The 21,471-nt window shown below is 43.4% G+C and overlaps 1 protein-coding gene across 1 annotated transcript in view; it reads left to right on the top strand.

The window, feature by feature from the left end:
* The window catches only part of ZC3H4 (zinc finger CCCH-type containing 4), a 589,226-nt gene that overhangs the window by 512,453 nt on the left and 55,302 nt on the right, over window positions 1–21,471 (top strand). The window contains exon 13 of the mRNA XM_044083867.1: window positions 12,089–12,334. Within this exon, the coding sequence (XP_043939802.1) occupies window positions 12,089–12,334 (246 nt within the window). The remainder of the gene's footprint in view (window positions 1–12,088; window positions 12,335–21,471) is intronic.

Consider the following 21,471-nt stretch of genomic DNA (forward strand, 5'->3'; position numbering starts at 1 on the left):
TGGACCTTGGCTGTCCAGTGGTCCTTGCTAGACCTTCCCTTGTCTCATCCTGTTCGATTATCACGTGCTTGCAAGGACTCCTTTCTTTGGTGGCTTCAATTCCTAGACCTTTTTCAAGGTCATCCATTTGTTCTTCCCTCCCCCACTACCATGGTGACCATGGATGCCTCCCTGCTTGGGGGGGGGGGGCATTGCATGGGAAGGATGGTCCAAGGCATGTGGTCCTCCCTGGAGACCGATCTGCATATCACTGTCCTGGAGATGAGGGTGGTGCATTGCGCGCACTACATGCCTGCCTCCGGGGACTACTGCCATACAGATAGACATTATGTCAGTAGGCTGGTATATCAACAAACAAGGGGGGACCAGATCTTATCCCTTTTGTTGCAAAGCCATGACATTGTGGCAGTGGGCGATCTCCACCCTCCTCTTCCACTTTCTGGTGGCAAAGCACATTCGGAGGAGGTCCAGCATTATAGTGGACAGGCTCAACAGGTCTATTCTGATGCCTTACAAATGGTTTCTGAATCCTTCAGCAGCAGAACAAATCTTTCTAAAGTGGGATCAGCCTTGTTGCGATCTCTTTGCCACTCCTTCCAGTGCGAAGTGCAGCGAGTATTTCACTCTGAATCCTCCTCCGGAGGAGCCCCCCAGAGACGCTCTAGTGCATGGTTGGCTGTCTGGTCTACTGTATGCTTACCCTCTGCTTCCTCTTATATCCATGTTCATTCAGAAAGCTCGACGGCTAGGGAGCTCAGTGATCCTCATTGCCCCTTTCTAGCCTTGCCAAGTTTGGTTCCCCCCTCTGTGGTCTCATGCAGTGTGTCCACCTTGGAGACTAGATCCGGTTTCAGAGCTGAATACACATCTCTCCGGGATCCCTAAACCAGACTTAGTCAGCCTGAAGCTCACAGCTTGGCTGCTTCAGTCGCCATGATAGTGAGGACTCCCGGGCTGTCTTCTGTCAAGATCATCTTGGTAGCGACTCACAAATCTTCTGCAAGGAAGGTTTATTTGAGTAAATGGAAGTGTTTCTCGATCTGGGGCTTTCAGCTCAACATGGATCATTTCATTTTGCCAGTTCCAGCCATTTTGGAGTTTTTGGCAGATATTTTTAATCATGACACTAGCTTCTCTACAGTTAAGGTACAATTGGCAGCAATTTCTAACTTTCATATAGGCGAGAATTTGGCTTCTTTGGCTTCTTCCAAGCTTCGTAAGACCTTTTTAAAAGGTACCTTCCTCCTCAGGCCTCCGGTTAAGGACCCAACCCCCCCTTGGGATCTCACCTTGGTGTTGCAGGCCTTGGTTTCTCCTCCTTTCGAAGCAATGGCCATAGTTGACTTGCAGTTTCTGTGATAGAAGATGGCTTTTTAGTAGCGTTTACATCAGCCAAGAGGGTTTCTGAGATTCAAGCCTTTATCTATCAAGCCCCCTTATATGGTACCAAACAAAGAACACCTCATATAGTTGAGTCAGCAAGGATATCAACACAAAGCTTTAGCGTCCACACTGTTTATTAGCTGCTTTCATCCAAAGACTTCATCAGAAAACAAATTCACTATATGTTACACCCTTTATAAATACTGCATTCAATTAACAATCAATAAAACAATCAAGTAACAAAAACAATTAACCATTTAAATTAACACACACTCTTCTGTTTTTTAAAAAATCACTTAATATTCACTGCATCATTGAGTCCTGGACTTCTGTGTGATCTCAACTTTATTTGCCAGGAAGCTTCTCTTTGTTCCAAAAATAATTTTAAATCACCTCCCCTTAAATCTAAATACCCTTGTTCTATAACCGAAAATTCTTCTTTCAGTGTTGTCTCATCCATCTAACAAAATAAAGGGAATGTTTAAATGTTGACAGTGCAATATTTGCCGCTATATTTTGGAGAGCCCTTTTATTATGTTAAATAATCCAGAATATACTATTACATTGAAAGAAAGATTCAGCTGTCAAACCAAGGGTGTTGTGTATATTAGTGTGTGTTCAGGGTGTCCAGCCTGGAATGACTACTAGAAGGCTGTTGGAGCAAATCAAGGAACACCAGTATTACATTAGGAAGAAAGATACAAAAAGTGCTTTGTACAAACACACCTTGAGTTGCCCCAACTATAAGAAATTTATATTTTCGGTTATAGAACAATGGAATTTAAGTTTAAGGGAAGGTGATTTAAAATTATTTTTGGAACAAAGAGAAGCTTCTTGGTAAATAAGGTTGAGTTCAGATAGAAGTTCAGGACTCGATGCAGTGAATATTAAGTGTTTTTTTTAGAAAACAGAAGAGTGTATGCTAAGAAAGTTTAAGTGGTTAATTGTTTTTGTTACTGGATTGTTTTATTGTTTTATTGAGTGTTAATTGAATGCAGTATTTATAAAGTGTGTAACTTTTAGTGAATTTGTTTTCTGATGAAGTCTTTTGATGAAAGCGGTTAATAAACAGTGTGGACGCTGAAGCTTTTGTGTTGATATCCTTGCTTACTCAACTATACGAGGTGTTCTTTGTTTAGTGTTTTATCTGTTCCTCAGAGTGTGGTATTTGTTCCAGTCCCCCTTATATGGTATTCCATAAAGATAGGGTGTCACTGTGGACTAATCCATCTTTTCTACCAAAGGTGGCATCACAGTCTAATATTAACCAGGTCATCATTTTGCCAGTCTTCTTACCAAATTTCCAGGGAGAGTACCAGTTGCACTTGCTCGATGTTCACAGGCAACTGCGATTTTATTTGCATAGAACAAAATCTTTTCGTAAGTCTGATCAACTCTTTTTGTATCCTTTTCTAAACCTTTCCTTGGTAAGCCAGTTTCTAAAGTTACTGTAGCTCGATGGATTTCTCCATGCATCTCCTTGGCTTATCGAACCAAAGGGTTATCTCCTACAGGGGATGTCCGGGCACATTCCACCAGGTTTGTTGCGACTTTGCCACCTTTTGGTCCACGGTCTCCTTAGATGTTATCTGCTCTGCAGCTACCTGGGCATCTCCGCACACATTTATTTCCCATTATAAATTGGATCTTATTTCCAGGGACAGGGCATCCTTTGGCTCAGCCATACTCCGGAACATCCTTCCATCAGGACCTCCCAGGATTTATTGGTAGCTGGGGACTCTGTCCTTTAGGTTGAAGATCAAATGAGAACATCATCATCAGATAAAGAAGTTATATACTCACCATAACATTCTGAGTTGTTGATTCTCATTTGTCTTCACCCATCCCTCCCTCCTTCCCCCTGCCTTTGTAATGGACCGGATGGAAAAGTCTTAGCTCCACCTTCCTTGGCTTGACTCCTTGTGGTTATGTCAGTTTATTATGGGCATATTCTTTTAAATTGGGATGCTGCTGTTTTTTCTGCAACAAACTCGATCTGAGGGGAGGAGGGAGACGGGGGCGTTATGGGTAGGGGAGGGGCTTGGGTCCGAAGCTGAAGTATGTGGCCGAGTCGGATCTGGGTCCCCTAGGTTGAACACAAATGAGAATCAACAACTCGGATGGAACGATATGGTGACTACATAACTGTTGAATTCACCCCCTTCCCTCTGTCACTAAGGCTCTCTCACTGTCTCCCACGCGTGGAGACACATCACCACAGACAGGTGGGTCCAGTCCATAATAGAAAGAGGGTACTTCATGACTTGGATCACACCCACCAGTTGGAAGGGGTATCCCTCAGTCCCCCCCCCCCAAAGATTAGCTTCCTCTACTTCAAGCTGTTTTGGATGATCTCATGGCCCAGGGCACCATTCAGCATGTCCCACAGACAGCATGGGGAAAAGGTTTCTATTTAAGGCTCTTTCTAGCACCAAGAAAAGAGGATCCCTGGAGACCAATCTTGAATCTCTCCTAGCTAAACCTTTTCCTGAAAGTGCCCACCTTCTGGATGCTCACATTTCAAATACCTTTTTCCCCTGATCTTGTCTCAGGGGTTCATGGCCACCTTGTATATCAAGAATGCCTACCTCCACATACTCATAAGGCCCAATTTCAGAAGATACCTTTGTTTCTCTGTTGTCTGTTCTCGCTATCAATTCTAGGCTTTGCCCTTCCGACTCTGTACAGCTCCAAGAGTTTTCAGCAAGTGCCTGACTCCAGTGATAGCTTACTGCAGGACTCAGGGAATTCAGATTTTCCCTTACGTAGACAACCTGCTCATCTAGATGGATTGTAAAGAATCTCTCCAGCTCCATTTGCAGAAAACACTCTCCCTCCTGCAGGCTCTGGGGTTCCAGATAAATTATCCCAAGTCCTCCCTGATCCCTGCCCAGGATTTTGTCTTCCTCTGGTGCAGGATTCGGACAGACATCATGAAGACCTTCTTACTGCTTCAAAAGGTGGAAAACTTAACACAGTACCTGTCATTGGTACTGCAGGCCAACAAAGATTTGACTGTCAGGCAGTACCTCAGGCTCCTGGGTCACATGGCAAGGCTTCTCATGAGGAAACTTCAATAACATCGAAGATCCATTTAGACTCAACACTCTTGTCCTCTGGAATAGCAACTTCCCATACTACCCTGCCTCAAAAAAGAGATTCAATGGTGGTTGATTCAGGTGAACCACAACTCGGGTCTGCCTTTGCAACCCTCCCTGCCAACACAGGAAATGTTCACAGATGCTTCAGACCACAGTTGGGGAGCAACGTTGGGACCCCTAAAAGTCCAGGACACCTGCCCAGAATCTCACAAACTAGAGCACATCAATGTTTGAGAGATGACAGCAATTCTTCTAGCATTGACAGCTTTTCTACCCAAACTGACAGAGTCCACTAAAACTATACATAGACAATACCACAGTTCTGTGGTATGTCAACAAACGGGGGAACAAAATCTTACTATGCAGACTAGCTGCTCTTGTGTGGAAGCTGGCCACCCAACAGGGTGTAACACTTTCCAAACAGAACACTCAGGCCGACACCTTAAGCAAGTCCATGTCACTTTCCCACAAATGGATGCTCCACAGGGATGTTTTTCTGGATCTAGTCCACAGATGGGGGTACACTTCATATAGATCTGTTTGCCTCCCCCATGAACAGATAACTTCCTTCTTTCTGCACCAGGCTCCTCAATCCTCTGGCAAGGGCAGTAGATGCATTTTCAATTTCTTGGAAGGGAATGTTTCTTTATGCATTCCCCCCTTCCCTCTTTTTCAGAAAGTCCTGCTGAAGATCCAGCAGGACAGGCCAGAAATCTTGGTGGTGACTCCCTTTTGGCCAAGACAGCACTGGTTCCCCCTCCTCCTGCATTTAGCCAAGGGCAATCACCACAAGAAGCTGACAGCAGCTCCCTTTGAACCAGCATCTAAGGCTTCCCACGAATCCTGTACATGGAAAATCCACCTGGTGGCCCTGACTTCGGCTAGGAGAGTATCTGAGTTACAAGCTGTCATGGTTGTCCCCCTCCCCTTTCTCATTTTCCACAAGGACAAGGGCAACTCTTAGAAACAGCCCATCCCTTCATGCCCAAGGTGGTCATTGAGCTGTTCTTGAACCAAGTCATCCACTTCCCCACTTTCTTTGCCCACCCTTTGGGGACACTGAGAGAGTCTTGCACTCCCTTGATGTGCACAGACAACTTAGATTCTACCTGCACAAAACTAAGTCCATCAGGAAGTCTGACCAGTTGTTTGTCTCCTTCCACCCAGTGCTCTGAGAAAAGCAGTTACAAAACAAACTAGCTCAGCTTGGATATCCAGTGCTCCAGGGCTATCACCTTCTGCTATGCTCACCATGGAAAATCGTTAGTGGGCAAGGTTAAAGCACATTCCACTAGAGCAATGGCCTCTTCAGGAGCCTTCGTCAAAGGCTTGGACACCTCCTCTATCCTAGAGGCAGCTACCTTTGACATCTGTCCACACATTCACTAGACATTACAAGTTAGACCAGATCTCTAGGTCCAGGACGGGATTCATTGGGGGGCTATCCTCCATGGATTCATAGAGAATTGTTGTAGGCCACCACCCTCTTCCTTACAGTGAGCTTTGGCACTCACCTAAGAGTACAGAATACTGCAGCATGAGAATAGAAGGACATAGAATAGTGTAAAATCTTACCATAACCATCGATCTCCTTCTCTTCCATGTTGCAGTATTCCTTCCATCCCTCCTGACATTCCTGTTATCCTACATTTCCCTTCTTGGATGGCACAGGACTTGCACAAGTAGTCCTGGGACTGGGGTCTGACTGTGGCACTCAATTCTGAGTGATGGTGCGTGCAGACATCACTTTTATGGCCCATGTTTGCTTAACCATGTCTGATGTCCTCATGCACCTTGCATTGACTGCAAACCATTGAAGAATGGCCAGACGTTCAGGTAGCAAGAGGAGGAAACCCAAGAGTACAGAATACTGCAACATAGAAAAGAAGGACATCTATGGTTATGGTAAGATTTGACACAACTATTCTTTCTTCTGTCATGTTCTCTTTTCTTGCAAATTCCTCCTTTACTGGTAGACAACACTCTGCCTTGCACTTCTTTGAATTCCTACGTCCCCTGTTCTCTGACCATTCATGAATAATGTTGCCCTTGGTTCCCTCTACATTGCTTGTACTTATCCTGTAACATTACCTCCCCTGTCAGTTCTCCTAGTGTCTAAAATAAATCATTTCATTCTGCTGAGTCAGAATTTATAAATTTCAAATAGTGCTATCTCCACTTCATATTTGTCCTTTTCAGTATTTTCTACAAACATTAACAGTTGTCAATCAAGTGTGGATACTGACATGCTCCCTAGGACAAAACCTGCCTGTTAACATCAATGTTTACTGTTTTACAAAGGGACGGGTTGTAGTCCCCTGGGTCCATTATGTCAGCTATTTCTTTTGGCAGTATTCAGTTTTTATAGTTGTGCTGTTCTGACTAGCTGTTAAAAAGTCTTGCTATTTCTCCATTAATTTTCCACTTTGCTGTTTTGTAAAATTACCGAGTATCCATGTAAGCATGATACTGTCCCCACTTTCAGACTCCCACTAGCTTTGCTCACTTACAGCTCTGTTTCATCATGTACACCCTTTCTTGCTCTGATTTTTGACTCCCACACCCACCCATAATTTTCTTTATTTCCCTTCTTGTCCAGTATTACATTGCTGTTTCCAGAATTGTCATGCTTTATGCATCGTTCGATTGCCTGTTACAATCCCTGTCTGTTTTTAATTAACTGTTCCTGACACCTCTAGCTCTTCTTTCTTTTCTTCTAATTGCCATATTAATAGTTTTCCTGTTGTGTCTTCCTGTCCTTGGTGCTGTTTTTTCTTTTCAGGGTCTCTGGATTGTTTTCAGTTTTCTGATTTCTGCCTCATCTTCCAGTATGTAATGTATATTCTCCTGTCCTTCATCTAATTCTGTTTGCACTGTTTAGTTGCTCCTGTTTATTTCCTCATCTTGATATTGCATTTATCCAATCCCACCTCCTGTCTTCTTTTTCTTTATTCTGTTTTAGTGTCGTCCTGATCCTTTCCCTTAAATCCTTATTTTCTTCTGTTCTCCACTTTATCTTGTGACACTTTGACTGTCCTCTTCTGATCCTCCTTACTTTAATTGAGCATATTGTTGGAGTTGAAACATAGTTAGATCAACTTTTCCCTCTGTTCTAGCTTGTTTTTCTATTCTTTAGTTTTCATCCTCATAAAAAAATCTTTCTCTTAATTCTGTTTGTGTCATCCTGATCCTTTCCCTTAAATCATTATTTACGCTCTTCTGTTCTCCACTTTATCTTGTGCACTTCGACTGTCCTCTTCTGATCCTTCCTATTTGAATTGAGAATGCTGTTGGCATTGACATGTAGTTAGATCAACTCTTCCCTCTTTTCTAGCTTGTTTTGTCCATGCTTTAGTTTTCATCCCAACAAAAAAGTGTAATCTGCTACCCTGTTTCTCTACCCTGGAATACGTGTAGTAGCCTAAACTGTTAGGGTCCTACACCCTTGTGACTGACCATCCAGCTTTCAGAGCTAAGGGTGCCTTTCATGCATTGTCAGGAGCTCAAGAGGAGCTCCATATAAAGACTGCAAGAATATCCTCAAAGCTTTTTGCCGTTGAAGGGAGCTCCTTCAGCGGGCCTTGTGGAATTGTTGGACAGCTAATGATCCTTCAAGGCTGGGCAGATCAGTGCCATTTTGGGGAACCTCCCACTAAATCTATTTTTTTTTTTACCCTGTGAAAACTTACGTTTTTCTGACTAAAACAGTGTTTTCTGGTCAGAAACCAATTGTTTCTGGTACTGTCGTATTTCTGAGAGAGTTTGTGTAAATGCTTATGGTTTTTTTTGACAGAATTTCTCATCTCCGACTACAAGGATTCCGGGTGTTTCCATATTTAGACGATTGGCTTCATACCGCCACGACCAGGAATCTTCTCATTCTCAGTCTCTCTTACACTCAAGGCCTAGCTCTTCGCTTAGGTATCGTGATCAACATGGAAAAATCACAAATGTCTCCAGCAAGAGCACTGGAATTCATTGGAGTGATCTTCGACACAACGTCCTGTCAAGCTTCCCTTCCTCCTCACAGGCTCTCAAAAATAAGAAGTCAGATTCAAGTCCTCCTTCCACAGACATTTGTACCAGCACACCTTGTACTACAGCTATTGGGATCTATGGCAGCAACCGTCACCTTAGTTCCACTGGCGAGGTTGCACATGAGACTAGTACAGTGGCTTCTTTCATCACAATGGTCGATCTTAACCCATCCACTTGACCACACGATACGCCTTACAAACCTTTGCAAGAACAAAATTCTTTAGTGGATGAAGCCAAAATCAAATCTTTGGTGTCGACCGCTCTGTCTTCACCAGCCCAGGGCGACGGTGACCACGGATGCTTCCCTGTTGGGGGGGGGGGGGGGCATTTCCAGGGAAAGACAGTCCAAGGCATTTGGTCCCCCATGAAGCCCAATTTGCACATAAATGTCCTGAAATTGAGGGCAGTTCTCTTAGCATTGCAAGCGTTCCACACATCCCTTTCTTCAGGGACCATTGCAATTCAGTCGGACATGTCAGTCGTCTGGTACATCAACAAGCAAGACGGAACCTGGCCTTAGCCCTGTGTCGGGAGGCCATGAGAATCTGGCACTGGGCGATAGCTTCCAACTGCTTTCTCATAGCAACACACATTCTCAGGAGTTCCAATCTTATTGTGGACAATCTGAGCAGGAACATTCTGATGACTCATGAGTGGTCCCGCAGTCCAATAATAGCGGATCAGAACTTCTGCCATTGGGGCAGGCCTTGCTGCGACCTGTTTGCTTCTCCCCTAAACAACAAATGCAGAAGGTACTATGCCCTGATCCCCCCCTCAGGGGGAGTCACCGAGTGATGCTCTGACGCACGATTGACCCTGGGTCTGTTGTATGCCTTTCCCCCATTTCCTGTCATCCCGAAATTCCTCCAGAAAGTTCAAAGGTTGAGAAGCAGAGTGATCCTCATTGCCCCTTATTGGCCCCATCAAATCTGGTTCCCTTTCCTATGGTCTCATCTGATTCACAGATCGTGGATCCTGGATCAGTCCCAAGGTCTGTTGTCTCATTCTCAGGGACTGATTCACCCCATTCTGCACAGCCTCAAGCTCACAGCTTGGTTTCTCCACTTCCGATGATTGCCAGGCTACTTGATATTTCATTTCCTGTTCGTGATATTCTTCTGGCTTCACACAAACCTTCCACCAGGAAAATTTATTCTAGTAAGTGGGCTAGGTTCTCTAGATGGGCCAAAGATCATAACATAGGCCCCTTTTCCATGCCTGTTAAGAAGATCCTACAATACCTGACTACCCTATTACATGCAGGAGCTTCAGCATCGACAATTACTGTGCATTTAGCAGCTATTGCAAATTTTCGCAATTCTTCTGTTAGGTCACACCAACTGTGCAAAACTTTAATGAAAGGAATATTGCATGTTAAACCTCCTGTCAAGCCTCCTATAGAGCCTTGGGACTTGACATTGGTGCTTCAGTCATTAACAAGTCCTCCTTTCGAGCTTTCTGACTCATGTGATATGAAATTTTTGTCTTAGAAAACACTACTTCTTGTAGCCTTTACCTCAGTGAGAAGAGTATCTGAGTTGCAGGCCTTGAGTGTCAAGAGACCTTACTTGATTTTTCATAGGGAAAGAGTGTCCCTACATACTGACCCCTCCTTTTTGCCCAAGGTAATTTCTGAGTTTTCCATTAATCAGTCTATTGACCCTTTGGTTTTCTTCCCTTATCATTCAAATAGAGGGGAATACCTTTTGCATACCCTCGATGTTCATAGGCAACTTCGTTACTACTTGGACAAAATTAAATCTTTCAGAAAAACGGATCAATTGTTTGTGGCCTTTGTAGGACCCAGATTGGGTAGGCCTGTCTCCAAAATGACTTTATCATCTTGGCTCAGAAACGCCATCATTTTCATCTACCATCAGAACAAAGTGTCTTTACCTTGCAGAATAAAGGCTCACTCTACTAGATCGATGGCTACTTCAGTGGCTTTTCATTCCAGAGCCTCTATTGATGTTATCTGCGCAGCAGCCACTTGGGCAAGACCTCATACCTTTATCACTCATTACAAATTGGATCTGGCCTCCAGTGGACAAGCATCTTTTGGTTCTATGGTGCTCAGGAATGTCCTTCCTTAAGGCCACCCAGGACTCAAGTAGCTAGGGACCCGGTCCTAACAGTAAGGAATGAATAAAGATTTACAGCATCAGATAAAGAAGTCATGTCTTACCATAACATTCCATCTGTGTTGTAGATCTTTATTCATTCATTACTTCCCGCCCTCCTTCCCCCTGCCTGGACTCCTGGTGGACTTTAGATTTTCCTTATCAGTTAAGGTATTTGCTCAGTCAAATCCTCCTACTGTCTCTCTTATTATTTCTATACTATAATGGCGGGCAAACTTGATCTGAAGAGACTATGAGAGAGGCATTGTGGGTAGGTCTTAGCTGAGAGTTTTTGGCTGGCGTGATCTTGGTAACGGCCGTGTTGGTTCCAAGGACGGAACCGAAGTCCTAACAGTAATGAATGAATAAAGATCTACAACACAGATGGAACATAACTTCTTTTTTCCCTTCCTTCTCAGCTTCCTTTTTCAGTAAGCAATTTAAGCAGCATGGCTCGATTAAACAGGAGTTTAAAAAGCAATGGCATGGATGCTCTAAAAAGAAAGGAAAAACCTATAAAAAAAAAAATTAAGGACAATCCCAGTCAGCAAGAAGCTGACCATGGCAGAAAGAGTCATCATCATGTGTTTTCATAAGCACAAAAGGAAATGGTCATGGGCTGAAGTCTTCTAAGGAATGAGACTCCAATCTTTCCTGGTCCTTATCAAGCATATATATTTTTTCCTTTTGTCCACTTCTGTCACGGTGCCCCACATCTTTTGCTGGATCTACCAGCACTCCAGTCACCCCAGGTCTAATGTATGAATTTAAACCAGGGCCATTAAGAATCCTAAAGATGCCTGAATGTTGTGCTGTCTTCTAGCTGTTTTGTTTTTTTTTATATTTTGACCTGCCATGTTTCTCTGCCCTCCCTTGGTTTTGCATGGTGCAACCTGAGGGGCAGGCTTGCAGTAGGGACGAGCAGCATATCTCAGGCAACTCTACCTTGCCCCTTCTCTATTCCCTTCCCCAGGAAATTCCCATGGACCCATCCACCCACCATGAATATTAACATCTATCCCTCTCTGCTGCTCCGTCAGAGTCCGTAGTTGCTAATTAAACTCAGGCTGCCTGGACCATAGTCAGGGCGTTATCCCTCTATACCACTGGAATGACTCCTTGTAGTGCATTTTGTTCAAGGAATGCTGGCCCCTGTGGTACCCTGTGCCAGCTGTGAAGGTTGTACCAACCACTGGAGCAGTTTGTCTGGTTACTTTTCATAACGGTGGTAATTCCTACAGTTGTCACTAGCAATGAATTGCTGTTGCATTGTATTAGATGAATTGCAGCACCTATATTGTCGTCTTTTTGTGGATACTGCATTCTTGGGCAGGAGCTTTGTGCATAACTATAGTTGAATGTTACTCTGAACAAAGTTTGCAGCAAGTGAAATTTTAAATATCATATGATTATATTTTAATTGAAATGGATATGTTTTCTTGGTAGGTAACTATAGTGGTTATGGGGAAGCCGAAGAGGAAACCAGCACACATGATTTTGTCAAAGAACCACAGGAGTCTGATGCTTTGGCTGAGGAAGAAGCCTCTACCTTACAGAAGGTGGTTAATATCCCTGACTTCCTTCCATCCACTCAAAGAGCTCTTTATCTTCGAATCCGTCAGAAGCAACAAGAGGAAGAGAAAGCACGAAGGCAAGCTGAAAGTAACAAGCAGGAAAAAGAAAATGAGGAAGGCAAGTTTTAACATTCTTTTAGAAATCTCTTTGTTAACCTTTTTGAGCAGTTTTCATTTGGCAGTTAAGACACGGTCTTTGACTAAGTCTCACAGGAATCTGATAGGAAAATGGTTTGGTTGTGGGAGGACTAGAATTTAGAAACTGCATTGCCATGTGGTTGAAAAGTAGGATACATGGAGTTGTAGAGAGGGAGATGATATCTTGAATAAGGAAACATGACTTTGGAGTATCATGGGGATCAGTCTTGGGTTTAGTACTCTTTGCAGTGTTTGTTTCAAAACTTAGTGGAATCAAACTCTGCTTATGATTCAAAGACAGCTGTAGTAGTGTAGAATTGGTGGTAGAGTTGTATAAGGAAGGATTCAGTGAAGGCTGACCTAGTGGGTAGAAGAGAGGTAGCAGATAAATGCAAAGTACAACACTTGGGCCAAAGCAACTGTGGTGCAAATTATCACCCATAAGAGGGGAAATGGAAGAGAGTAAAGTAAGTATTTGGGTATTTTAACTGCAAAAAGATTTCACTACCAAAAGGAGAGTGAGAGAGCCGTAATGTTAGTAAACTGAATGTTGACATGTATCTTCAGGGAGATGGGCTCTAGAAGCAAAGGGTCATACTTCAACCCTTTCAGGCCTACCTTGAGTACTGTAAGCATTTCTAGTCATCATCTGACTGCCAGAAAGGGTCCAGAGGGAAGCCATCATAAAGGTGCATGAGAAGTAGGAGTAAGGGTATGACCAGAGAGTAGTGAAGTCCAAATTCTTCTCTCGTGAGACCAGAAATAGTGGAGGACAGGGATCTGTCAGTGAAATTTGAAGTGTTCATCTTGAGCAGGAAAGTGAGCACAGACGTGAGGTGGTTATACAACCATGAAGAGAACTGTCAGCATGGGTGCTGGAAGGAAGGAGCAGAAGCATTTAGGAAAACGTGAGACATGGACAAAAGATGAAGGAGAAGATATTGTGGTGGGGAGACTGAATGATCTGAAAAGACGAGGTCCATTATTAACAAGCAAGAGTAGAACAACAAACCTTTAGTCAGCTCAATATGTGAAACTTTTAAAGGCCACATTAGTAAGCTCAGCATCTAAAACTTTCACAGGCTGCAAACCCTCTCCTGTTTTATCCATAATGCTGTTCAAACAAGCGTTGTGTCCAGATCCCTTTTGCTGTGCATTCAGCAGGCATTGGAAACATGGTTGTAGGCTGTATTTGTTTAAAATATACTTTTCTGTTGAAAAAATGATTCAGTTCAGTCTTTTGTCTGTGTGTTTTACTCATCTCTAGTGCTACAAAGTTCTGATCACTGTTCATTTTAGAGTTTTTTTTAATTTTTATTATTGTAGACATTTTTTAATGTACCTTTTTCACTCCTTAGTTCCTGGGCGTTTTGTTTTCCCACATTGTCCTGTACTTTTTGTTGCATCTTGTCTAGTCTTAACTGTTATTGTTGTTGATGCATTTTTACTACTTTGTTATGTTGAAATTAAAAAAAAAATATATATATATATATATATATATATATATATATATATATATATAATATTGATGTGAAGTTGTCCTATCTTGCCTTCATTCTGTACTTGTGGGTTCAGAACTGATCCTTAGTTTCAACTCGGCCATTTTACATAAGCTCGAGGTCTCCAACTAGCTTGTGGCTTACTCCCTATCCCATGATGCTGTAGGGCATTCCCCAGATCTCGTTTGCCGCCAAACAGATCACGCGTTTCATCAACTGGCTCTGGCTAAGTTTGATTCTTTTTTCTTCATCTAGATAATAATTTCACTAGTTTTTTGCCTTAAATTGTGTGCGATTGCTTTATTAGTATTTTAGATAAGTAAATCACAATTTACACTGTGTCTGCTACTTGCTGTTGATTTTTATGGCCGTCGTTGGCTTAAGGCCTACAGTTCACCCTTATCCTGATTCCCCATTTGTTATATATATATTATTGTTGTTGTTGCTATAGTTCTTAGATTAGTATTGTAGGGGTGTGCTGTTTAGTAGAGTAGCTTGTTTGATTTAGAGAGCAACTCAGCCTTTTCTTTACTTGGCCCATGTTTCTAAAGCCGTTAAGTGGGTTTTTTCTTGTAGCAGAGATTTTCCCTTTGGTACTCTTTCAATTTATACATATATATCTTAACCCTCTTGTTCTCTCTAATCAGCTCATTTAACTTAGAGAGCGTTTTTTCTAGCCCGTTTAAGTTAGTGGGCCCAACCCCCTCCCCCCGTTTTTTCTGTGTGCTGTGCTTTTAAAAAATATATATAAATATATATATATATATATATATATATATATATATATATATATATATGTGTGTGTGTATATATATATATATATATATATATATATATATATATATATATATATAATATATATATGTATAAACAAATAATAATAGACATAGTGTAATTTGTTTGCTGTTGCTTTGTTTTATTACTGTGATTACTATATCTAAACAATTGAAAGAGACAAAACCGTCTGTTTTTAAAATGTGTTGCAAATGTTCCCAGAAAATGTCCTTGACAGATGGCCATTCAGAATATGTCTGCTGGCTTGGTGCAGTACACTTGCAAGAGTAAGAGTTGTGCTCTATATGCCACTCTTTCAGTTCAAGGGTTCTCCTTGAGTGAAAAAATAAACTTATTATAAGAGGATTACTAAAAACTTTTTTCAGAAACATTAGAGGAAGGCCAGAGTACATCTAAGGAAAACTCTTCCCCTCCTTCTAAATCTGGTAAGTCATCAAAAGATCTTCATCCTCTTCAGAATCTGGATCTTCACAAAAAGTTTCAAAAATGTCATCGGATCCGAAGGCTTTTGGACTCAACAAACCATCTATCTCTGCTCCATCTGCTTCGGAGCCATTGGTATTACACAGTCGGAGCCAGTCCCTTGTTTTGGAACCGGTGTCTCCGACTTTGAGGTCACCAATTTTACAGAAATCAATATCTCCTGCCCCCTCCTCTCGATCCTCCAGGACCTTGTCGGATGAGGATGTGGATTGTTTGGTGCAGAGGCTCTTAAGTACACCGACCCTAAGTTATTGTCGGAACTGACCCAGCAGGCTTTGGAGCTGACTAGATTTACCCCTTCGCTTTTGATTCCTCCTCTGACCCACCTTAGGCCTTGGAGCTGAAAGGCATGGACATAGTAGTAGTGGAACTATTGGAGCTGAAACCAGCCCCAGGATCTACGGCTCCAACTTCTGCTCCAACTTCATCGGTGCCATCTTAGCTGGAGGAGTCTAGGAGGCGATGCTGTCCGGTCGGCTCTGGGGGCATTGACAGCTGTCGAATCTGACTTTGCCTCTCGGGGCCTCAGCACGGGTGAGCTCGGCTACTACATCAGCTTCAGCTTCAGAGCCAACCCCCTTGGCTTCGGGGAGGCCTTCTGATTCTTTGGAGCCGGAGGCCTCCTCGGGTCATGGGGGGGGCTTTCGAGGCGATGAGGAGAGTGCTGTCCCCATGAGCAGCTCCACTTTCGGGTCCCATCATTCCTTCACAAAAGCCCAAGTCTTAGCCCAACCGATACCACACAGACGTGGAAACCCAAAGCCTCAGGATCCCCCAACGGGTGAACCCATCTCTTCCGAAACCTCTCCAGAATGCCCTTCTGAAGAGGTCCCTCACAAGAGATTATGTAAGAGGAAGCATTTGGATTCCCCAGAGGAGTCGATCATATCAGACACAGACCTCAATGAGTCAGAAGGGTCACCACAGTCACCCTCTGAGGATGTCTCCTTTGCAGACATTCTAGAAATCCTTAAACAGAGAGGCAGCTGGAAGCCCATCAACCCTTCTGATGAGGAGTCTGTCTACCTGAAGGCCTTTGGGTCTCGCCCTTCAGCCACTTGGGTGTCTCTGCCTTTCGACAAACTTATGGATTTAGTTTGTTGAAAGGCATGGGAGTCTCCAGATTCAGTGGAGCCTCTTCCCTGGAGGCCAAATTCATCACTTCCCCTGAGGATAAGACCTTCCTTACTAAAGGTGTCCCAGTAGATGCTATGGTGGGGACACCAGCCACCAAAAAGGTGTAGTCTGAAACGTCCACTTCTGTCCATCCGCTGAACAGAGTCTTGTACAATGGACAGATTTGGAAGCGCATGTTCTCTTCAGTAACCTTGACGCTCAAGTCCCTGAATTATCTTACTCATTTCTCCAGATTACAGAAAGATCTCCTGAAGGAGCTTAGAGATGCTCTCCAGGTTTCAGTAGCTGCGGGGTATTGGACAAAGTGTCCTCCCTGCTCTCCACCTTGAATTCAGTAGTTAAATCATCCATGAGGCTCGTTACTTATGCAGCCGATGGAGCGAGTAGGTCAGCGGGTTCAGGAATTGTTCTTAGGAGACATTCCTGGATGTGCCTGCGTAACTTTGCGGAACCCAACAAGTCATCCTTTAATACCCTCTTCGACAGCTCGTCCTTGTTCGGGCCTAAAGCAGAAGAGATGCTAACCAGGTATGAGCAAGAAGGAAAAACTCTCTCTGCCATCGGAGTCCATTTTTCGACACCTCTTAGACCTTATCCTCAAGGTCAAAAGGGAGGAAAAAATGTGGTTTTGAAAATCCCAGAGAGTTTTTCAAGACACACATGGTGAGCCTTCCCCCAGGGGAAGAGGGTGAAGTAATAATGGAAGACACCGGCCTTGCGGCAGAGGGGTTCTGCAGAACCAATGTGACAGAGTGTCCTTCTTTGGTATGCCCTTTCAATGCTCCTGAAAGGAGGTCCATTTGTCCGTCTCAGGGGACTGTCGGTGGTCAACTGATTTTGTACCCAGAAGTCTAACTAATAAAAGACAAGTAGGTGCAAAGCATCATATCCAGAGGTTACTCCATACCCATTTCCTTTCCCGCCCCATGCATAAAAAACATTCTGGATGTTCAGGAAACAAGCAACCCTAGAAATACAGAATTTGCTAGAAAAAATAGACATCCGGTCCCCGCCGATCAGACAAGATCCGGAACTTACTCAGGGTTCTTTTTAGTTCCAAAGAAAACAGAAGACTGGAGACCCATACTGGATCTCAGCAGACTGAACAAATCTGTTAAAAAGACAAAGTTCTGCATGGTAACACTGCAGTCCATGCTTTCTTTTATAGGAAAAGACAATTGGATGTGTTCTATAGACCTCCAGGATGGCTACTACCACATAAAAATGGAAGGCCATCCAGGAGTCATCTGTGCTTTTGGCTGGGAGCCAGTCACTATCAGTTTCGAGCTCTGCCCTTTGGCCTCACTACAGCCCCCAGAGTGTTCACCAAATGTGTGGCAGTAGTTATGGTTCACCTGATACGTTTAGGATTCCGAGTGCTTCCATATCTAGATGACTGGCTCCTAACCACCACCACGAATCATTTACTAACACAAGCAAGAGACACCACTATGACACACTGTTCTCACCTAGGCATCAGAATAAACTACGAAAAATCTACCTTATTGCCATCTCAACATATTATATTTATAGGCTCAGATCTAGACACCACAACAACGATGGTAAAGCTTCCGCCAGACAGAGTACAAGCCCTACGGATACAGGTTCTAGAACTTTTTTCAAAAGGAATACTCTGGCAAGGACGGTTCTACAGGTATTGGGCACCATGGCAGCAGTAAGTGCAATTCCCCTAGTGAGATTGCACATGAGAATTTTACAGTGGCTGCTGTTCAGTCAATTGTTCATGCAGGAGCTTCCAATGTTGCACCACATTATGTTGACAGCATCTTACAGAAGAGACCATTGTTGATGGCCATACTATGATCAGGTAACCCTAGGTCGACCCTTTGTTCTTCAACAACCGCACGCCACATTGACCACGGATGCTTCCCAGATAGGGTGGGGGCATTATCAGGGAAGAACAGTCCAAGGCACTTGGCAGGATCACGGGGCCCACTTGCACATCCATGTCCTAGAGACGAGAGCGGTGCTTCTTGTGTTACAGGCATTCCAAGACTCACTCCCACTGGGAACGATTGCGATCTAGAAGGGACAGTATGTCAGTGGTATGGTACATAAACAAGAAGGAACCAAATCTTACCTCCTTTGTCGAGAGGCCCTGAGAGTATGGCAGTGGATGACCTCCTCCCATTGTTTTCTGATAGCAATGCATAATCCCGGGAAATCCAGCATCATAGCAGACAAGCTCAGCAGAGCAATACTAATGCCTCACGAGCGGTCCCTGAAACAAGACATAGCAGAAATGATTTTCTGAAAGTGGGGCCAGCCTTGCTGCAATCTTTTTGCCACGTCCATGAACACCAAATGCAGGGACCTTAATACTTCTAGCCACTTACTGGCCTTGTCAAATTTGGTTCCCCTTCTTGCAACCTCACCTACAAGAGGAGCCTCCGGTGCCAGATCTTTTGATCTATCCATCGTGAATGCTCCATCCATCGGGGCTGCTCCAATTCCAAACATAGCCAGCGTACCTAACCTTTCTACCTCTGTACAACAGATCCTGATGTCTTCTCACAAAGCTTCTACGAGAAGGTTATATCTCAGCAAATGGAAAAGATTTTCCTTCTGGGCCATAAAAAGTCATATTGACCCATTCTCTGCATGTATTTCTTCAGTACTGGAATTTTTGTCTAAACTGTTTAATGAGGAAGCAGCTGCAGCTACTATTCTGGTACAGTTAGCAGCAATTTCTAATTTTCATTTTGGAGAAGGAGGACCCAACGTTATGTCCCACAGACTTTGTAAAGCATTCCTGAGAGGTACTAGCCTGTTAAGACCACCCATTAAACCACCTCTACCTCCATGGAACCTAAATTTAATTTTATCCTGCATAATTCTTTCCCTTTTGAACCTGCGTTATCCTGTGACTCGAAATTCTTAACCTTAGTGGCTATCACTTGAGCTAGAAGGGTTTCGGAATTACAAGCATTATCCATCAAGACCCCATATTTGCTGTTTCATATGGGCAGTCTCTCATTTCGCACAAACCCATCCATTCTACCAAAAGTATGCTCAGAATCAAACTTAAATCTATAGACTTACCAGTTTTTTGCCCCAATTATAAGGCAGAATACATGTTACACCAACTTGATGTACATAGATGGTTACGTTTCTTCTTACACAGAACCAAAGGATTTTAAAAAAACTGATCAATTATGTCTTTTTCAGACTCTAAGAAAAGAGCTTCAGTAGCAACCACTTTATCCAGGTGGTTGTCAGATTGCATTTCATATACATATCAGTCACTGAATAAACAACTTCCAGACAAAATAAGAGCTATCCAGACCTTTTCGGCCTTCTGTGCAAGATTACCAATTGATACCATTTGCGCAGCAGCAATGTGGGCAAGGCCTCATACTTTTATCACTCATTACAAAGTGGATTTGGCCTCCAGGGACAGGGCCTTACTTGGGTCCACTGTTATGAAGAATGTTCTCCTGTGAGACACCCAAGAAAGATGGTGTTAGGTATGCTGTCCCACAAGTACAGAATGAAGGCGAGATAGGACAACTTCACATAAATAAGTTATGTACTCGTCATAACATTCCATGCGAGTTGTCCATCTCGCCTTCATTCTTGCGTCCCACCCTCCGACCCCCTCCTTTTAGCTCCTGGAGGATCGAGAGGTTGCTAATTGGTGTCTGATTGTCTCTGACCACCTTCTTACCTTATAAACTAATGGAGGATTCCTGATTAAATTGATATTAGTATACCTGCAAACAAGATCTGGGGAATGCCCAAGAGCATCATAGGATAGGGAGTAAGCCACGAGCTAGTTGGTGACCTCGAGCTTTCGTAAAACGGCTGAGTCTGAACCCACATGTACAGAATGAAGGCAAGATTGATAACTCGCATGGAAAGGTATGTTGAGTACATAACTTCTATTTTTTGCAGCATCTTGTGAACTGTTTTTTGCAGTTGGACTGTTGAGTTTTTACAGTTTAATACTGTTTGTATTGATTCATTTTGTATTGTGAGGACCAATAAAGATCGCTGCTGTTACTCAGCTTTATTCCTTTATTGGTTCATTAAAGATGGACAGTAGTGCTTGCAAAAAATGCAAGTGTAGGTGTAAGCTTCCACTTCAAGAAAATACACTTTGTGTGCCCCTTTTTAGAACCAAGACTATAGTTGACAAAACCTCAAGATAAGGATAGAAACAAGGAGAGAGTTGAAGATGAAACATAAGCTGGATCAAGGTGACAGGGAATGACCTAAGAATTCCTGTGCTGGCCCTTAATGAACTGAGGAGCTTCCTTCTGCTCATGCCATTTTTGGAGTCTCATATTCCAGTTACCCAGTTCTGTTTGAGCCTTGTCCTGCTAAACTAGTGGTATTCCTTCTCTTTTTGATGATCAGAAAATTTTGTTCCCTGCATGTCTTTGATACTAGGGTGGACAGAAGCATTTCCTTTTTGCCAAGATTCACTGCCAGTCATCTCAGTTCTCCTTGGTGGCCCTGATTTCAGAATTTGATCAAGTGAGGCTGGATTTCAGCTTCCAAACACCAGTGTCACTAGAACTGTCAACATCTGTTACAGTTTCAATCTCAGGGCCACAACCTTTGTGGTTAGTAGCTTTGATGTTATGTGTCACGTGTTGATTATCTTGATACCAGTGCTCACATCATCAGGAGTTCCTTCAGCCACAAGGCGTAGGGTTGGCCCATGGGCATCATTTTTTACACTGATTCCATTGTTGATGATGATGTTAGGGCTGTCCTTCCAGCCTTCAGAGTCAACATTTTCAACATTGACAATGAAACCTCTTCTAGGCCAGTCGCCAGTTCTCAGTGAGGCGCTTTCGCAGTCCCTGAACCCTCTACCTCAGAGCCACAGGCCACCTCCGACTCCTACGTGGAGACAACTAGGCCTCTGGAAACTCAAGGTATTGGGCCTACGGAAACTAATCCCTCAGATGGGTCCGGAGCCGATGAGCAGGCATCGGCTTCTGAGGGTGTTTTCAGACCTTCACAACTTACCATTAAAACAACAGCCAAGACAAAAGTACCATTAAAGACAAAGAAACAAGTACAGCATTCTCCTGGACAGTCCTCCATGCCCAAGAAACAGGTGCTTAAAATGGCCAAAGACCTCATTACTCTAATCAGGGGTTCCCATCCCCCTCCTAAGAAAAGGCCTAGGCAGGATACAGACTATGATTCCTCTGATCAGGTTTCCATT

Source organism: Protopterus annectens, chromosome 1.part0 (assembly GCF_019279795.1).
Source record: "Protopterus annectens isolate FY-2018-M chromosome 1.part0, PAN1.0, whole genome shotgun sequence".
NCBI lineage: Eukaryota > Metazoa > Chordata > Ceratodontiformes > Protopteridae > Protopterus > Protopterus annectens.